Raw genomic sequence first — 18642 nt, 5'->3', positions numbered from 1 at the left:
GTGTAGAGAGGAGCATTATCTTTGACATAAGCTGTCTTCATGTTAATTCATTTAAAATTATCTCTGTGAGGCAAGCAGATATTTAATACAAGTAGTTATTTATTACAAATACTACATCACCAGACTATATATGAAGCAAGATAGTTTGCAGGGAAGCTGCTTTGCTTTTGCTTGGTGATCAGATGCCTACCTTTTATCTTCTGGTCTTCTGATTTCCTATTTAGTGTTAACTTTGAATAAGTAAAGTTAGATTAGAAAGATTAGAAAGTGATTTTTATTCATGCTTCTTGAGACTTCATTTTATACTGACTTAAGCATTTTTAATATTATACTGTGAAATATTTTACCGTCAGTTGAACGAGATTACCAGGTTGGTAATACCTTTCCAGATGACACATCCATTTTGCCAAGTTATGGGCCAAGGGGCATGTTCCCTCAGCTCTACGGTGGCAGTAAGGGGCATGGTGCCTCTGGCACAGGCACCTGTGATGGGAGCTGTGAACCTTTGCTTCAGAGCATGTGAAAAGATGTACCCCATGTGCAGGGTCACGTTGTCACTGATAGAGAGTCAGGCAGGGCTCTGGTCTTGTCTCTCCTAATGCCTTGCTGGAATATGTGTATTCTCACAACCAAGGCTCGGATGGACGAGACAGAAGACAAATAGGGGATATGCTAAGAAAAATACTGTACGCATTCTGAATGCATCCATGTGGGCATGGTATTTTAGCTGGAACAGCTGGCTAAAATGCAAGAACAACCATATTGCATAAGATGCCAGCAGCTGTACCTCTGGGTCTTTTCTTCCAAAGAAGTCTCCTTAGTGCTTTTTTAGTTATTAATCATTTTAGTTAATATTAATTGTTAAAGGAGATAATTTATTTAAAACCACATGCTTTGAATGCTGATTAATTTTTTGTCATGCTTTATTTCATGTGCTAGGAAATAATTCCTCTGAGAAATTCTGTGTTTGGCAGCTAGCGTAGCTGACAAAGTTCTTAAATTTGTTGGTAATCCAGCGTTATTGCAGAAGCGTATTCCTCCCTGATTGCTAAATGGGGGGAATAATTACTGTATTTTATTATATTGCATATTACTATGTTACTATATACAGCAATATATTACTACAGGGAACATGCTTGGCTGTTACATGCATATAAGGTTCTGTTGGCATCTTAAAAGGTTTACCTGTAGATAAAAGCATTGCAGATTGCTGCATCTTGACCAACAGTTTGTGGTTTATCCCGCACAACGTCAACTCTAAATGCAGTGTGTCTCAGAACTGCAGTGCAACCAGTTTCTGCATATTTTCACTATCCTTTTGCTTCTTTGGGGATAACAGTGACAAAAACCAAACAAGAAAGGAAGATGTTTTATTCAGATATTTTGATTTTAGAAGTATTGAGTTTGTTTGACTCAATGGGCAAATATCTTTTATTTACGGTGTGTTTTGCGTTTGTGTGGCAGTGCTTTTTCCTCAGACTGTTTCATAAGGTCACAAATCTCTTCACAGTGCAAATCACGGCCCTTGAAGACTGTGGGCTTCTGTAGCAAGACAGACCCACTTTCTTGAAGTTAGTCCTGCTACACACTGGTGTGCTGATGGTCTTTAGGCACTGAAGTACTCTGCATACCCCTGAATGGTGTTCCATTTACTCAATGAGTGATTGGGAATTACTGTGCTATTGTGCTGATGCATTTCTCCATTTATATCCATTATTGCTTTCATTTTTCCTGGTGATTACAGAAGGAGGACCAGGAACAGAACCTAGGCATAGAAAATCACACTCAGGAGTATCTAAGCAAAATTTAGTATAGATTTATATAGTTTTTGTTGTCTGAGATATAAAAGAAAAGATGCACCTATACCTTGGGAAAGCTCTAATCAACATACCAAGCGCCGATACCAGTTCCAGTTAGAATACGACAGTAAGAACAGGCCTTATTGAAAAGCCTAATGAAAATCAGTAGAGGAATTGCAGCCAGTCATTGTTGATGACTTTTATTTTATGCTAAATATTTTATCGATCGTTAGTAGTTTTGTTTAAAACTATAGTGGCTTTCAAATATTAGGTTGGAGGATTTAGAGAGATTTCACAAAATGGTAGCTTTGACTTTTGGAAGGAAGGTATGATTTATGTATATAAGGTTTTAAACACGGACTGCTGCCAGTGTATTAATTAAAAAATAATACATTTATGGTAGTGGGCACTAAAAACAGAGCTATGGGATCTTCAACTTTGCATGGAGACACTGTTCAGGGTTTTGTCACACTAGACATACAAAATATATAGGTGTAGTACAGGTGAGACGAGGCATTTTTGTATTTATATAAAATTCAAAGATTGAGGAGATGAGAAGTCATTCATGTTTTTGAAACTAGGTTATCCTCTCACTGCAGCTAAGATTTTCAAGTGTGTTTGGTGATTACAGGTAGTGCAAATTTAAGATACTCTAAAAATTATAATCTTCAAAGAGTTACTGTGCAGCATTTCCTGAAAATAAAGCTAGTTTAGTGTGTTTGAAGTTTAGTAACTACATCAACCATACTTCAAATTCTTGGTTTCTATGTTCATGGTTATTGTTTGCAGAATTATATTGAGAAATTGAGAAAATATGCTATTGACATTGAAAATGGAACAGCATAAATATAATATGTTGTCCTTTTAAGCATTTCTTTATACTGACAGACTTGAATATGGGGAAGATGATCATATATTCCCTCTTGTTTCCTTCCCCTAATTTCAGTATATTATTTTAAGTTCATACAAACCTCTGGAGCTTATCTTGTCAACCTACATCTACAACTCCTTGCGGAAAAGAGCATCTCTTTCTGAATAATAATTTAACGTCTTCAGTACGTTTGACTTCCAGTGGCTGAAATTTTCACCCTTAAATTTCCCAGGCTCCTGTCTGAGGCGCTGTAGGTCTCTGTCCCTGCCTGTCTTGTCAATCTGGATGGCTTTTATCTCATATATTTCTTCTGGCCTTTGATTTAGTTGCTGTCTTTGTCTCCGCCATCTGGAATCTTTTTTTCACTCTGTTGCCTTTGTTGAACTCCACACAACTTCACTGTCACCCAGAAATAATCCCAAAACTCATGTCTTTGCACATTTCTGTCCTCCACCTACTATTTCTATCTCATTCCTTCCTTTGCCAGATTTAGATAGTACGCTTTCTCCAGAAAGTACTTGGAATCACTTTAACCTTTGAAATTATTTGTAAGACTGTGGAGCCCTATAAAAGTTTGTGGTTAAGAACCGGATGGAAGGTTACAACCATTGCGTAATTTTTCAGGCAAGGCACACTTAAAGCCAGGAATATTATCACTTTGGAAGTATATTTAGAGACACAGAGGAGATGATAGTAAAAATAAGGCATTAAGAATGTGAAACTTTTAGTACAGTGGTGATTGGTTTAAGTCACTGGAATATTGATAATAACAGCTAAGTATCAGTTCTCTGTTTTTTCTACAAAGCAGAAAAGAGATTCTGAGGTGGCAAGTTATCATGTATAAATTGGAAGATACACTCATGTTTGGTCATGTATTTCTACAGATGCATTCTTATTTTTCAGTCTTCCATTTATAGATGCTGTAATTTAAAAAAAAATAAATGTATATTTCTCTTTCAGCCATTAATGAATTTCCTGAAGATGTATTTACAAATAAAGAACGGCAGCAAGGAGGAGTTCTGCTTCATATTATTGCTGTAAGTTTTCCTCTACTGTGCTTCATTTTTCTTTTCCTTTTATTTGTCTTGTAAGAAGTTAAATCACCTACTGCCTTACTAAACAGAGCTCTGTATATGTCAACATGTTTGTAATACTTTGATTTCAGTATTTCTAGTATGTCTATATGGGTACAAATGCTCAAAAGGTAACATTTTAGGGACATGGTTTGGTGGTGGACGTGGTTAACAGTTCAACTCAATGATCTTAAGGGTCTTTTCCAACCTAAATGATTCCATTACTCATTTATTTAAGAAAATGATGCAAGTTTGAATTTGCAGTGCCTATGCATTCATCTTCTTGGAAATGAAATCCTGGTCATATGGATTATAGGCCTGTATTTGTTTCTATTTCATCTCCTATAAACAGGATTTGGGATACCTTTGTTGATGACATCAAGCATGATGTAGAAGATTCTTGATTCTCTTTCTTTCCTATTGTGCCTCTATGCAAAAGATGCGATTGTAATTAAAAAAACCCCAACCCTGAAGAAATAAGAAAATGCCGTAGGGAGTTTTATATTTTATTGTAGAAAAAACCAAAACAAGCAAGGCCTGTGGGCTTCAATTTTCGATTCCCAGCTTAGGGAAAGTAAAGAGGAGTTGTGTTTGATGGACAACAGCAGGATGAGGCCCAGTGCATGAGCACAGCACACAAAGGCATGTAATAGAGTGGGAGAATCACGTGTGCGGGGAACCAGCATCACTCCTGAGAGGTTCGGTGCAGTGAGCCATGGTCAGGGTCTGCTTATTTCCAGGTGTGATTATTTCTTGAGTATTGTTGATCAACATGGTGTTACTTTCTATTTAGTTACTTGATCAAATAATTAATTGAAAATATAGATGATGACTACGTAACTTTGTAAGCCTTACCCGTTACTTTATTTTATATGAAGTCTGTTGTGGTACTCTATTCTGTCAAACTGTGGCACCTTTCATATTCTAGGGTGTGGCAAACATTCTTGTCCTAAACTTAATCTTACATTCAAGAATCTTGATTTTATGCCATAAATTGGTCAGCACAGGGATTTTTATTTGGAATGGAATGAAAAATGAAGCTATATATTTCCACTAGTCTGAACAAATATAGTATTACCTTCTTTCCTCTTTTCATGTACAGGAAAAATCTGAAGTATTTCCTGAATTTATTTTCTTTACAGGCTCTTTATATGTTCTATGCTTTGGCTATAGTATGTGATGACTTCTTTGTTCCATCCTTAGAGAAAATTTGTGAGGTATGTTAAAGACCTTTATTCCTCTTTTGGAAAATTATTTAGAGAATATTATAGAATCCAGTATTTTGTGCCATGATTGTTTGGAGTTCATTCCTGTCAACTTTTTGGCCTCAGTCCTTTTCAAATTATTTGAGCTTTCCATCCAAAAATGAACCTCTGGTTTTGGCACATTGGCCCCACTGGTGACACTCAAGGAGAAAAAAAGAAAGGTGATGAGATCAGATGGCAAAACCCACTCTTTAAATACCTGAAGCATGTAGCTAGGATGGATATGACATATGGATGAGTTGGGTTTATTATGGTACTGCTAGTTTTAAATGCCACTTATGAAAAGAAATCATACATAGATAAATTAATGTGTTGGCTATGTGAATTTTATTGCACATCTACCACTGTATCAGCAAGGAGAAAGCAAGCATCCCAGCATAAAGTGGAGAAAAGGGAGAAAAGGCAGAATGCACAAGAAAAGTATGTAGCTTGGTTTGATATGGAATGGGAATACATATTTTGTATGCAAAAATTAGTAAATAAATGTAATTCCTTTACACAGTTGTTGAGGAGACTTTGCAAAATGACATGTAGAATTCGAATTAAGTGAGTTCATCAGGATAGGGTAGAATTTATACTTGGCATGTAAATGTTGTGTTAGGTTAGGCTTTGTTCAACTACTACAAACTGAATACAAAATACAAAACCAGATTTTAATTCCTTTTTGAGGGGAAAATGAAAATCTCATCTCCTTTGCTTTTTAACAAAAATGTGTGACCATTTTTTTAAAAACTCCTGTGGCTAGTTAAAAAGTCTATTTTCCTATGGATAGATGTACTAAATTCCTATTAGTGCTACTCAGAGCTATATATTTACACTTACCAATAGAAGAACAAGAGAGGTGGCCAAAAATAGTAAAATACTCATTAGGGATCTTTCTCTTTTCACATGTTCTGTCTTCAGCATGCACCTTATACACCGTGTTTAAGTTGTACCAGTTGGATTGTACCAATTAAGTTGTTGCTAATCCTTCATAAAATCTTTCCCTCTTGTGTCATGTTCTGCTGAACATTAAAACAGCTAAGAAGAATTCGGGTAGCACACTTACTATTGCAGGAGCTCAAACTTCTGGCTGGTAATAGATCAAATGGTACAGTAAGGGCTTTGTGTTTATGTTTTGTCAAGTTCTGTAGGATGCCATTTTCATCAGCTCAAAATATTGCATGCTGCCTGAAAAATACAGGATTTCCGTGCTGGTCCTTCTGTCACTAATCGCTTTTCTATCCTTGGAAGAAAAATAAGGTACTAAAGTTGAGTCTAGAGACTCTCAAAAAAGAAAAAGCTCCTCCATAAAACCTTCTTTATAGTTCAAGGGAAAGATCTTCAGACAGTATATGTTTCTGCTGGTCTGAGAACTCAGAAGTTATCTATATCCTATTAAAGCTTAAGAGACACTGTTATATAAATAGATCTGTCTATGGTACACAGGCCTCTCTGTGTCTAATTGGACTAATTTTGTGTGTGTCAGTGGCCTCACTTCTGATTAACACAGTAGTAAAGTGAAGCCAGATTCAGGCCTGCTGTTTGTAAGATTTATTCACAGAGGTTATGTTTTGCTCTTATGGATTTTTATTTTCAAATTTGAGAAGCCCCAAGAATTGCGCTTAATTCTTGAATGAGTGTGTTTAGAGTTCTAAAAGTAAATTAGTGGAAATAATTTGAGGTGTTTACAAGCTTTTTGAATCTGCAGAGATGCTTTTCTCTAATTGGCTACAAGTAAGCTGCAATTGGCTACTCAGTTATATATTAGTAGGTAATTTTATCTGACGCTTCACTGAATTAGGGTATAAACATTCTACTTGCCCTAAGTATGTTTGCCTTCTCAAAAGGCAGTGTCTAATTTTCTATCATAGTGACTGTTCATCCTTTAAGAGCACCATGGCCAGAAAATGAAGAGATTCTATCTTTGCAGCTGTAGAACTGTGCAATGTAAATACAGTAGCAGTGCTGAAATTACCAATGCTTTTCTTTCAGAAACTACATTTGAGTGAAGATGTTGCTGGAGCCACATTCATGGCAGCAGGGAGCTCCACTCCAGAACTGTTTGCATCTGTTATAGGTACGGAGCCCACACACTAGCTTTTATGAGATCTGCTGTTAAAAAATCAGCAGCAGATCAAGCAGAGGTATCCAAAAGTGCTACCATTCTTCAGCCAATTTATAATCAGCAATTGCAGCTGTCAGCTAGTCTGTGGCTCATGGTATAATTAGCTACTCAAAATATCTCATGAAACTGTGAATCTCCTCTCAAAACAGAGAGGAATGGCTGATTCTGAATATTGCAGTCCTCTGAGAGAGAATTTGAGATATTTGATGCCTCTTTGGCTTCTTTCTTCACAAATAGAGGGAATTAATTTTAGCAAGGAAGTAGGAGAACAGGGAACATGGAAAAGAACAAGTTAATGTATAGATAAGTCAGATCTATTAAAGCCAGAAGGACATGGTGTACATTACTTACAGAATTATTTGATGTAATCTCTGAAATATTAAAGATTATTGGTGTGGAGAGGAGCTCTGAATGGCAAAAGCAGTACCTGTTAAGAGAAGAAAGGACACAGGATTACCCTAATAGAGAAGGAGGAAAGCTGCAAATTTCATAGAATAACAGAATCTTAGAATAGTTTGAGTGGGAGGGGACGTTTAAAGGCCATCTAGTCCAACGTCCGTTCCATGAGCAGGAACATCTTCAACTAGATCAGGTTGCTCAGAGCCCCGGCAAACCTGACCTTGAATCCAGGGATGGGGCATCTACCACCTCTCTGGGCAACCTGTTCCAGTGTTTCACCACCCCCATCGTAAAAAATTTCTTCCTTCTATTTAGTCTAAATCTTCCCTCTTTAGTTTAAAGCCATTACCCCTTGTCCTATTTGAACAGGCCCTGCTAAAAATTTGTCCCCATCTTTCTTATAAGCCCCCTTTAACTATTGAAAGGCCACAATAAGGTCTCCCAGGAGCCTTCTCTTCTCCAGTCTGAACAACCCCAGTTCTCTCAGCCTGTCTTCATAGGAGAGGTGCTCCAGCCCTCTGATATGTATGGGGCCCTCCTCTGGACACCCACTCCAACAGGTCTTTCCTGTGCTGAGGGCTCCAGATGGGATCTCACAAGAGTGGAGAATCACCTCCCTTGACCAGCTGCCATGCATCTTTTGATGCAGCCCAGGATGCGGTCTTTAGTGAATCCTTAGTAGGCTTTCTGTTACTGTCCTGACTGACATTTTTACAAACTTTAGGGAAATACAGTCTAAAGGAATGCACTATAACCTCATGTCCAACTTACTAAAAAGCAGCGAGTGTAAGCCTTTAAAGGCTCCCTTTAGTGGAAGATTTGAAGAACAAGTTGATACAGCTCTGTAGTGCATTCGCCTTGCCTTTGGTTCTGCCTCAGTGCTGAAGATTACATTAGATAATCCCTAGAGGTCCACTCCAGCCATTAATTTTTGTCATTCTGATACAGTTATGTTACAGATAGATCTGAGGCGTAGGTGGGTTCAGTACTAAGGGAAATCTGAAGGCTGGTACTGGAACAGGTTAATTCTGAATCCTGTTGTCTGTCTGAGTCAGAAGGTGCATATCACTGTACTTGAGGGAAGAATCTCTTACTCCCATGAGACGTTGCAAGGAAGAACACACTAAATATTAAATACCTGGGAGAAAGGTTTCTGTGTTTTATTATACAGTTTGAAATAAATTCCAGGGTCCTGATGTGACTGGAGATGTTTTATACTCATTTGGATGGATTACTGCACCACTAATAACCAAGCTGTGAAATACAGGACTTACTGTTGAACTAACTAGCTAAGAAAAAGTTTACTTTTAATAAAAATATGTATGTAGATACGTTAAGCCAAAAATGGGGAGCTGCTAGCTAGACTAAAAGCACAAAATACTCCATAGAAAAGTGAGCATTTATTACAAAACATGTTTTGGTTAAGCTTTCAAACAATCTCTTTTTCTCAGGTAGTACATGTTCTAAGTAATTGCCTGTGACCTAAACTGAAATGACAGAGATAATAATGTGTGTTTTTCTCCCTCTGCAGGTGTATTTATCACTCATGGAGATGTAGGAGTAGGGACCATTGTCGGTTCAGCAGTTTTCAATATCCTCTGCATTGTCGGTGTCTGTGGAATTTTTGCAGGACAGGTTAGTAAGATACTGTTAAGATACAGAGTTCAATTGCTTACAATTTAGGGGTTTCCATGAGCAAATATTAAAAAAAGAGTATTATTAAAAAAACAAAAAGAACTGGCATTGTGAACATTGTCAAATGTTGGAAAGAATTTACAAACGCTTTACAAATAACAAATGTTTCCAAAAAGTTCATCTGTAGTTTCAACACTCTTAACATGTAGCATCAAAGGAAACTGGTTCCTCTTCATACAATACCGTGTTCACAGTTAGCTGATCAGTGGCATCTGCTAATCCTTCCTGGTACGGATAGCAAACAAAGAATTTCAGACACAAGCATGAAATTTGCTCCACTCAGTAGAGTGTTAGAATTTGTATTATGTTTTTTCAGGTATTAAGTCCAATATATCCACAAATATAATAAAGTGGGAATAATTTGCTTTACAGTTGAAATTATGACCAATTAAAATAACATTAGTAAAAAATCTATTTCATTAATGGAGGTTTCTGTATGTTTTTTAATACTGGTGGTTATTATAGATCCATTGTCTAACAGACGGATATGTCTTCCTGTTAGCATAAAACTGCAATTAGTTCCAGAATCGTTGCTAATAATAGCTAATAATAATTCTGCTCACACACCTAAGTGATTGCAAGGTAAAGGCCTTTGTTTGATCTTTAAAATTGCATATTTTTGTTGACTGAAGGTGTGATATTTTTCAGGTGGTTTGTCTCACCCAGTGGGCTGTGTTCCGTGACTCTGTGTACTACACGTTATCTGTGATCATACTTATTGTTGTAAGTAGTGCTTTTACCAATTAATGTCTTTCATTGCTTGAATTTTTGGAGGACCAGGCTGCTAACCATTTTATATACTGATAAACAATTATTTTCCTAGCTAGTTCTAGTGACATCTGGAAGTGAGAGCTCAGGTCCACAATATGGTCCAAATATGAAAACATCCTACAGCCCCACAGAGTATGCGTCTATCGTGTCCACCAATGTCCATTCATATTGTACCTGCAGTCTGTAAAGTTCTGCAGTCTCACAGGCTGCCCTTGCACAGTGCAGTTAGCACTCTCTGCTGACCTGGGGGGCTGCTTATTGTGGAGATGAAAAATTCTGAGCCGCACCTCTGTTTTAAGTAGGGAAGGTGGCTGTTTCTTGCTTCTACACAGTAATTTTATTTCACAAATTCTGGGTAAATTTTTCTAAATAGAGCACGGGTGAGATATCACTAAAGCAGTGTAATAGTTCCCAAATGTGCATTTACTGTGTCTGGTGGCAAGGAGAGGAGGAATCCACTTTTTGTAATAAATATGGATCATTTAGTGCAGGAGTTACATAGGATGGAGTAAAATGTGTATAACCACTTGGCCTAAGAGTAGAAGTAAAATGGCTGCCTTTTCTACTAGAACTAGTCTAGCTGTTAAAATGACTCAGACTTTGGTCTCTTCAGAATACATGGATTTGCTGTCATTTACAGAGCACAGCGTGTGGGTACATTTGTGCAACTCTGTCTGCCTTTTACATGCTCACACTGTTTTACTAAATAGTATTATAACAATCACAGAGAGGGATCCAAGCCTCGCTCACATGGTTTGTGCTTTGTGAGGGGAACAGTCCATACAGTGAAAGTTCTGGTAAGAAAGGGTCAAAACTTGAGTATCTTATGTCTAGATACGACTGACATTTATTAAATAAATTTGACTGTTTTTTCAAGATAGATCAGAGAAATGGTCAATTTATGTGTTTCTTTTTTTCCTCCTTCTTTTAGTTCATATATGATGAGAAAATAGAGTGGTAAGTTGTGTAAATTATTCCCTGCAGTCCTGTATTTGCCATGAGAATGATCAGTAAATAGAGTTGCAGTGCAATTAGCTTTCATTCATACATACTGGGAGGATGAGCTGGATTTGACACCTAGGAAATCTTATGTATTTTCTTTGGAGATACTTTTCATGATGATCAGGGAAAACTAAAAGAAAATTTAAGAACTTGGAAACATTAACGAAGTAAATAGGCTATTATGTAAGGTCTGAAGACTCACGTGCAGAGAGGGTACCCAAAGTTCTGGCTACCAAAGTTCTGGTTCTGGGTACCAAAGATTCTGGCTGTTAACATTTATGGGGGTGGTAGGTGTCACAAAGAAAAGTCCAAGGTGGAATCCTAGTAGAATATGATAAACATCTTCTAAAAGAGTCCTCTCAGAATGCCTGGCCTGTGCTTCAGCACTGAAATGACAGAAGGCCTTGGTGTTATCGTCCTCAGAGGGTAGCTATGGTTTCAGTCTGCATAGCACAATTCTGAAATATATGCATTACATTTTATTTGCATGTTTATTGGAACATGAGAGTCTGCTTCCCCCCCCATTCTGCTGAGACACCATCTAATCTTAATGATGTGAATCCTGTGTACACAAATGTGACTTGTACTAGACGTTTAATGCACACTCCTTCGTAAAACTTGTAAATCATGCAGCTGTTTGAATGGCCTTTTAATACTTTTTTTTGTCTCTTTGAGGTGGGAAAGCCTTGTACTCATCATTATGTATTCATTCTACATACTTATCATGAAGTAAGTGCTTTTCTCCTCCCTATGCCCTTTAGGTGTTAATTGACCGTCATTCTTTTGGTGTGGTTTTGTCCTTGGCCTTCCTGCTGAGGACAATAATCGCAGTCATGTTTCTGTGTACGTTCCCTTGCTTTTTTATGCTTAATCAGTTTTGCTCTAGATTTGGGCTCAGTCAACAGCAAATATTTTCATGCATCCTTTTCATAGTGCACCGAGGTAAAGTAGATTTCAGAAATAGTTGAAAGAAAATGTCATTTATACAAAGATATATGAAAAAGTCCACTGGGTGCTCTGGATTGTAAGCACACAGCCTGTCAATTATTACACGTGTTTTGTAATCTCTGGAGAACAAAGTCAAGGAACATTAGACAGACTACTAAGCATGTATTAATCTTCAGACCATCTCATACCAGATTGTGTACTGACGTTCTCCTTCTGTAGCGTCACTGCCTCTGACAGGAGAGCCAGAGGTCCAACTTTTACTGCTGGGGTCTGTGTGTCCACCCTTCTACTGCAAGTTGCTTAGACTTATCCCTTGATGCCCTCCCCTCACAAATCACCTTTTTGGGAACTTCAGCCTCCCTTTTCTCCTACATCAGGTCTTAGGAGGGTTCATCGACAGCCCTCTTAAATCGCACCCTAGTGCAAAAATCGATGCATTCTTTCTTTAGAAGGGTATGGTCAACAGTTCCAGAAACGCTCAAGCATCTGCCATGGGGAACACAGTACTGAGAGAAACAGCGAGGTGAATTGCAAGCTGATGCAGGAGGAAAGAAGCCGTTGTATAGTAAATGTCCTGGCTCCAAAATCCACAGCTCTGATATTCTGCCTTCGCTTAAATCTGCTCTAGTGTCTGTTTGCAGTTTGCTGTATCTCATGAGAGATAGGTGCAGCCCTTGCTTTCCTATCGGCTTGCCACTGAATTGGATAGTCCTTTCTCTTAACTTCCTATTAGTTGTCAGAGAACATGCATCTAGGCTTTACTGTTTGCCTGCATAAGTTGTTCTGAGATATTTAAAAGTTTGATGAGGAAATGCAACAGTCCAACCTTCTCAGACCTTTTCTTTGCACTTCAGGTACAACGTGAGGATGCAGAATTTCTTCAGCCTTAAAAGCAAGAATGTTGGAAATGGTGACACAGTCAATGAGCTGGAAGATGGTAATAAATGTTATACCTCTAGTTGTGATGACCCATCCATTCCATTACTATGCAAAGGTAAGGCTGAGCAGACAGGACGTGGGAAAAAAGTAGTTCACAGGATATCCTTTTTATTTCTTTACTGTGATCAAAACAGTGTTACTGTTTAATCATAAGCAGGAATTTTTATTGCGTTAACTTGACAGTTCAGCAGTCAGACTGCCAGATGAAAAAAAACCCACAAACTATCAAAATTTTTTTTGTTTATATTCTGAAAACAAGCTGCTTTGCACATTGGCAGTTTTGCTTCCTTTTGATCTCCTGTTCAGTGATGAGCTACAACACTGTGAACGAAACATGGTTTTTTGCCAGGAAGAAGGTAATTTTCACTTCAAAAATTAGATTGGAACTAGAAGCTGAGGCTTGGGTGTTGAAAGAAAGGCCATGGGCAGATCAGTGGGCAAGAGGGATGACGTGTTGAGTTCAGATCCTCAGAAGACTGGCTTTCACGTGCCTAAATAGCTCTGCATACTTTGTCAAGCACATATGTAAAATTGAGAATTGCAGAGACTTTGCTGTCTGTGTCTTTGTCATAAAGGGGAAGAAGATGATACCCAGCTTCTGGTACTAAAGGTAGGCAAATGTACCTGGATAGTTTTGGCTTTTTTGTAAGCCTGTTTTTATCATTGTCTTATCCTCTTCTCTTCCATTCTCTCTTTTCTCTGTAGAACAAAATCTTTCCTACCTTCAAAGCACAAACCGTATAATTTAGAGAGCTCTTGGGCTGCTCTTAATGAGTGAGGTCTCTTGGCTTTGTTATTTGCAGAGATCTCCCATTCTTGAAGACTGAGCTCAGCAGCAATGTAGGTAGCATTTGGAAAGGTCCTCATGTAATAAAAAATAGTGGCAAACAGGAATTTACAGCAGACTCACAGAAGCCTACTCTTTTCTGCTTTTAGTGTTTAGGCTGAGATCTCTTCAAGGTAGGTACTGTCACTTACTACAGGTTTATGAAGTGACAGCACAGTAATACTGTGTTCCTAGATACGGTGTTTAGACATAATTTAATAGAGATTTAAAATTACTTCTCATAGGACATTGTAACATAATTAAATTTGAAATACTTTGATCTCATTTTACAACAAATTTTTGCCAACATTGGCTATGACATAGTGAGGTCTCTCACTTGGATGTGGAGATACGTACATTCAAGGTTCAGAGGATACCTCCTAGGGTGGTTGTTACTTATGCATTCAAGTGGGGACACAGGAAACGGGTGATCCAGTTAAAGAACACAGATGTTAGTGGTTTTTACTTCTGAGGCATTTGTTTGGGTTCTGCTGACATCTCCCTGCATGCTCTCCTCTCTAGCCACTGTGTGGTAAAGGGATGAGAGCACAGAGTGCTTGCCTGTCCACCTATTTCCTTTTCAGGAAACATGAAGGTTATTTAATGCTTATGAAGAACATGCAGATCTTTTAGGAAAAGGAGCAAGAAAGCTAATAAAAACCTGGAGTCATGAGATTGATGTCTCCGTTGGCAACTGTCCACAGCAGATTTTTTTTTCTCTAATTTCCCTCAAAGATGCACTGAGACTGCAGTTTCAGTCAGATTCCCTTTGCCTTCTCCAGCACCCATTACATAAATACATGCTGTGTTGCAGGGACCACTCTTCAAAGTGTGAGAGTGTAGGTACTATCACAGGCAAACCTACCTGGGGTGAGAGAGGAGACGAGATGAAGGAGGCAACAGGGTTTGAAGTGAACAGTGGGGGAGGACGATGGCAGTGTTAGCTGAACTGCTTTGTAGGTGGGTGCCTTATGTGTCAAGAACCTGTCCTAGAAAACCATCTCGTGGCTGCCTGTTGCATCTCCCTCCCATTGAGTCAGAATATGCCATGACCTATCAGTGACTCGCTGTTAGTTGACACTTGCCTGGCTTCACAAGCTGAGCTGCACTTTCTCCAGCAGCAGCTTTCAGAAACAGGAGCAGTGGTAGTAGCAGGGAGGGAAGGAGAACTGGCCTCTGCCTTACCTCCAGCCAGTGGTTAGCAAGTTTCAGGATCCACCAAAAAACCTCCCTTGGCTTCACCAAGGTGTAGGTCTAACCTTAATCTGATTTTCTACAGGAGGGAAGTCTGATTACATCCCAAAAAAGAACAGTTGCTTTGGGTGAGGAACTTTCTTCCTACCAAGGATGGTTAGTCTGTTGCTCAAGGTGCAGATAAAAGGGGGGTTCATGTGCTGCACAGCTCTCTTTTATGCTTCTAAGTTTTATTACTTTTAAGAGCTTCAAATGTTACAATATAAAAGCTTCCATTACTCAAGTTCCAGAGAGAAAAAGAAGAGCTTTCACCATAAGATAAATTCAATTTCAAGGGCAAGTTCTACACACACTGGTAAAGGTGAAATATTTGTACTTTGTGAATAGCGCTCCTATTTTAAAAGTACAAACATGTGGCTCGCTGCCCATGGCTTTTATTATGTTGACCCAGATTTCCACCAGGTGGCATGGTTCGATTCCTGCCTAAAACCAGAAACTTGAAAAAAGTGGGTTTCTGAGGGCCTAATCAGGAGTCAACTAAATCAGCAAGAAGCTTTCTGTTGATTTTGACAGGGTTGTTGGTGATGACCCTTCGCAGTGAGCAGTTAGTTCAGGTAGTTTGTTAAAAGGAAAAGCTGTTCTCAGAAGATATGTTTCTAAGGAATATCACAAAGTGAAAAATGCTTTTCTCTGTCTCACATTTACGAAAACTGCTTCTGCGATTTTTAGATGGACCCCGTTTGTACCATATGGGGCCAAGGTATGTATGTTTATAGGCATAGGGAGTGAGACTGAAGAGCTGTTAGGAAAATGTAAAAGCAATGTGCTGCAATAAGTCAAAACATCTGCAGTTAGTTATATATATATATTTATAGTGATGTATTCTACACCAGTGCAGAGTCTTTTTTGATGGTATTTCATCAAAGCTGAGTATGTTTGGTCACTGTCTCCTTAGTGCTTTTAGAAACAGTTCCAGAATAACTGCAGTGCTTCCATCTTTTTCATGACAATATAAGACAAAGAAGCTCTTTGGAGACTTCATTGGAGAAACTCGCTTGAGAGCAGTTAATCTGATGAGACTGTTAAAAGAGATATCTGGCCTTTTTGCCTTACCAGGATTGCTGTCAAACATTTCTTTTTCTTTGTCTAACTGAAATAAATGTTAAGCTACTGTGGTTGAGTCCTCTTCTGTGAGGACTTGTTCCTAGGAAGCTTGTCTGTTTATATATTCCTTCACAGAAAAACTGCTACACTCTAACCGTAGGAGTCATTGGAATGGATGTGTTCCTTACTTGTGTCATCAGCTGCAGTATTCAGCAAGGTTAATTTGTTTTAGATGTCGGGGCAGGGGGAGGATAATTGCTCCTTTATGTTTTACCAAATGCAAAATTACTACTAGTTCTATTCTCCATTAGAGATATTAAGCTACAAGACAAGATTACAGAGTGGATTCTTCGAGTAGAGCATATTTCTTTGTGAAACTAAAGCTCCCTTTATGACACTTCAGGTGACCCCAGTGTACTCGCTGAAAACTTATTTTAGTGAAACAAAGCAAGACTCAAATGCTAAAGGATAAAAGATACGACTGTTTACTGGTGATTTACAGGCTTGCTAGGTTTTTCTTGTTGAATGGTAGTGGAAGGATATATTTCTTCAACTTCAAATATGTTAGAAGATGCTTGAGACAGCAAAGCCTTTTTTGCATGATGTGATTTATATGCATGCATGGATCCAGTCTTCTTCCTGAAAATATTTGAAAAATATTTCAACACGGTAACAATGCTAAAAAATAACAATATAGATTTCTGTGTGTTTAGAACAGGTCCATTTTAATTCCTTTGTTTGAGTTGAATGTTTTCTTAGATTTCCTTTGCTTGCTGACTGGGACCATTCACTAATAATTTTCTTTCACTTCTACCTCCTAAATTCTCTTCTTCTTCTTAATGTAAGTAACTTAATGCAAAAGGGGACCGGGAGGGTGAAGCCAAGCTAAGCAAAGCAGAAAACAAGCAGCAAATAATTTTGTTGGGCTTTTTTTTTCCATACATATTATTACCTATAATAATTAATATTTATTACAGTCATATACATATTTCCTGCCCTGCTTTCTAACACCACATGGGTATGTCTCCTGTCTGCTGAGCCTTGCTTTGCTTGCTATGTGTAGTCTGTAGTATTTGTTAAGAATATTGGTTTGTTGTCCAGCTCTTAAAGTCCTTGCCTGTATTTGTGTTGATTCCCAATGTAATTTTGTCTCTCTGTTTCTGTTCTTAACACGGTACAACAAAATTCTTAACCTTGGTACAAGTTCATTTATATTAACAAAGACTTAATTCTAACAGACATTTGTTCTTGACAATTGTTGTGTTTCATCATTTCAATCTTGTCGTGTTAGAGAGATTGTTAATATTCTCTGAAGGTAAAGTGAAGATTTCCAAAAGGAGCGAGTGCAATGTTAGGGACTTCTGGATGTGCAGCCCCTTGATCCGATGGGATAAGTTTAGAGGGTTCAGGAGCGCTGTCTACACTGCCACAGTGCAAGTGTTTTTAGAGAAGGCTTACAAAATTGTAGTGTGACATAAACGGAGAAAATGGCACTACAACATGAATGGCTGGGTAAAAACTTGTTTCCACTCACCCGAGAATGGGTTGGTGGCTACCTTAGCAGAGTGAAATCCATTTTCAGCATGTGATCTATACGAAGTGCATGACTGATGAGCAGATTCACCAGGCTGTAGAAATACTACAAGAAAGTCACTCATAAATTCAGGCATTCAGATGAATATTACCCCCAACTGAGCCTGAAAAGAATGACTCTGGGTGATGGGAAGCATGGTAAGATCAATTCCACAACTAACTCTGTCCATTGTGATCGTTAGTGAAGGGGATGCAGCAGTATGGCAAAAACAGTGTTGTGATGGTGGATGAGATCATCTGCTCAAGTCCCCCGAAATACCGGTTCCCCGAAGCTGGATTACGGATTATGATTACAAATAGGTTTGGACCACGCACCAGAATGCGGATGGCAAGTCGACTCATCATTAATGAGGTATGTTCATTAACAAAACAATAAATGGCTGTGAGGCAGAGGGGTTGCCAAAGAGCCATGCTTATAGTGATTCTGAGTTTTCTCTCTTCTTAATTACAGTGTGTTAACACTAGTTTCAGAATTTTTTTTGTGTTGCACAGTTACTTTATTTTTCAAGGCATTTCAGAGCACTTTTTAGAAAGTTGCAACAATTTGTTGTGAAAGAGAGAACATTTATTGACCCTGCATTGTCTCATCTAACAAACTAAAAAATTATATAGGAAATTGCTGTTACACCTCGCATTCACATATTCTGGGTATATATACTGACATTTAAAACCTATCCCTGTAATTGTTGTACTATGTATTGGAACTGTAGCAGTCTTATACGTGACTGCAGGGGCAGTTATGAGCTTCATGAAAGTATATGCTTGGACAAGGGCAACAGGGGTTAGTCTTGCTTTTGAAATTATAAGACATTTACATTTACCTCGAGGAATGGGGATGAGAAGGAGGGAAGGGAGTTGGACTTGAGTAGGAGAGATCCTGGGTAATGAGTCGTTCATAAGCCAACAGTGCGGAAATGTCTTGAGTGTTACCACTAGATTATGGTGCTACTGCTGGTTTGAGTGGGAACTGTTGAGTGAGAAGTGCTTCAGAGTAACCACGCTCATTGAAACATGGTGTGGGAGAAAAGATATGACAACTTTCTCCATCATGGCTTG

General features: G+C 38.4%; 1 protein-coding gene across 1 annotated transcript in view; it reads left to right on the top strand.

The window, feature by feature from the left end:
- Positions 1 to 18642, top strand: part of SLC24A4 (solute carrier family 24 member 4) — an 85256-nt gene that overhangs the window by 48597 nt on the left and 18017 nt on the right. Inside the window, exons 3-11 of the mRNA XM_074149121.1 lie at positions 3631 to 3707; positions 4886 to 4960; positions 6983 to 7067; positions 9046 to 9149; positions 9858 to 9932; positions 10912 to 10937; positions 11658 to 11711; positions 12785 to 12924; positions 17769 to 17938. Coding sequence (XP_074005222.1) covers positions 3631 to 3707; positions 4886 to 4960; positions 6983 to 7067; positions 9046 to 9149; positions 9858 to 9932; positions 10912 to 10937; positions 11658 to 11711; positions 12785 to 12924; positions 17769 to 17938 — 806 coding nt within the window. The remainder of the gene's footprint in view (positions 1 to 3630; positions 3708 to 4885; positions 4961 to 6982; positions 7068 to 9045; positions 9150 to 9857; positions 9933 to 10911; positions 10938 to 11657; positions 11712 to 12784; positions 12925 to 17768; positions 17939 to 18642) is intronic.

This window comes from Numenius arquata, chromosome 6 (genome assembly GCF_964106895.1).
Source record: "Numenius arquata chromosome 6, bNumArq3.hap1.1, whole genome shotgun sequence".
NCBI lineage: Eukaryota > Metazoa > Chordata > Aves > Charadriiformes > Scolopacidae > Numenius > Numenius arquata.
Note: the sequence above shows the minus strand (reverse complement) of the source record. Positions and strands in the feature narration are given on the sequence as shown.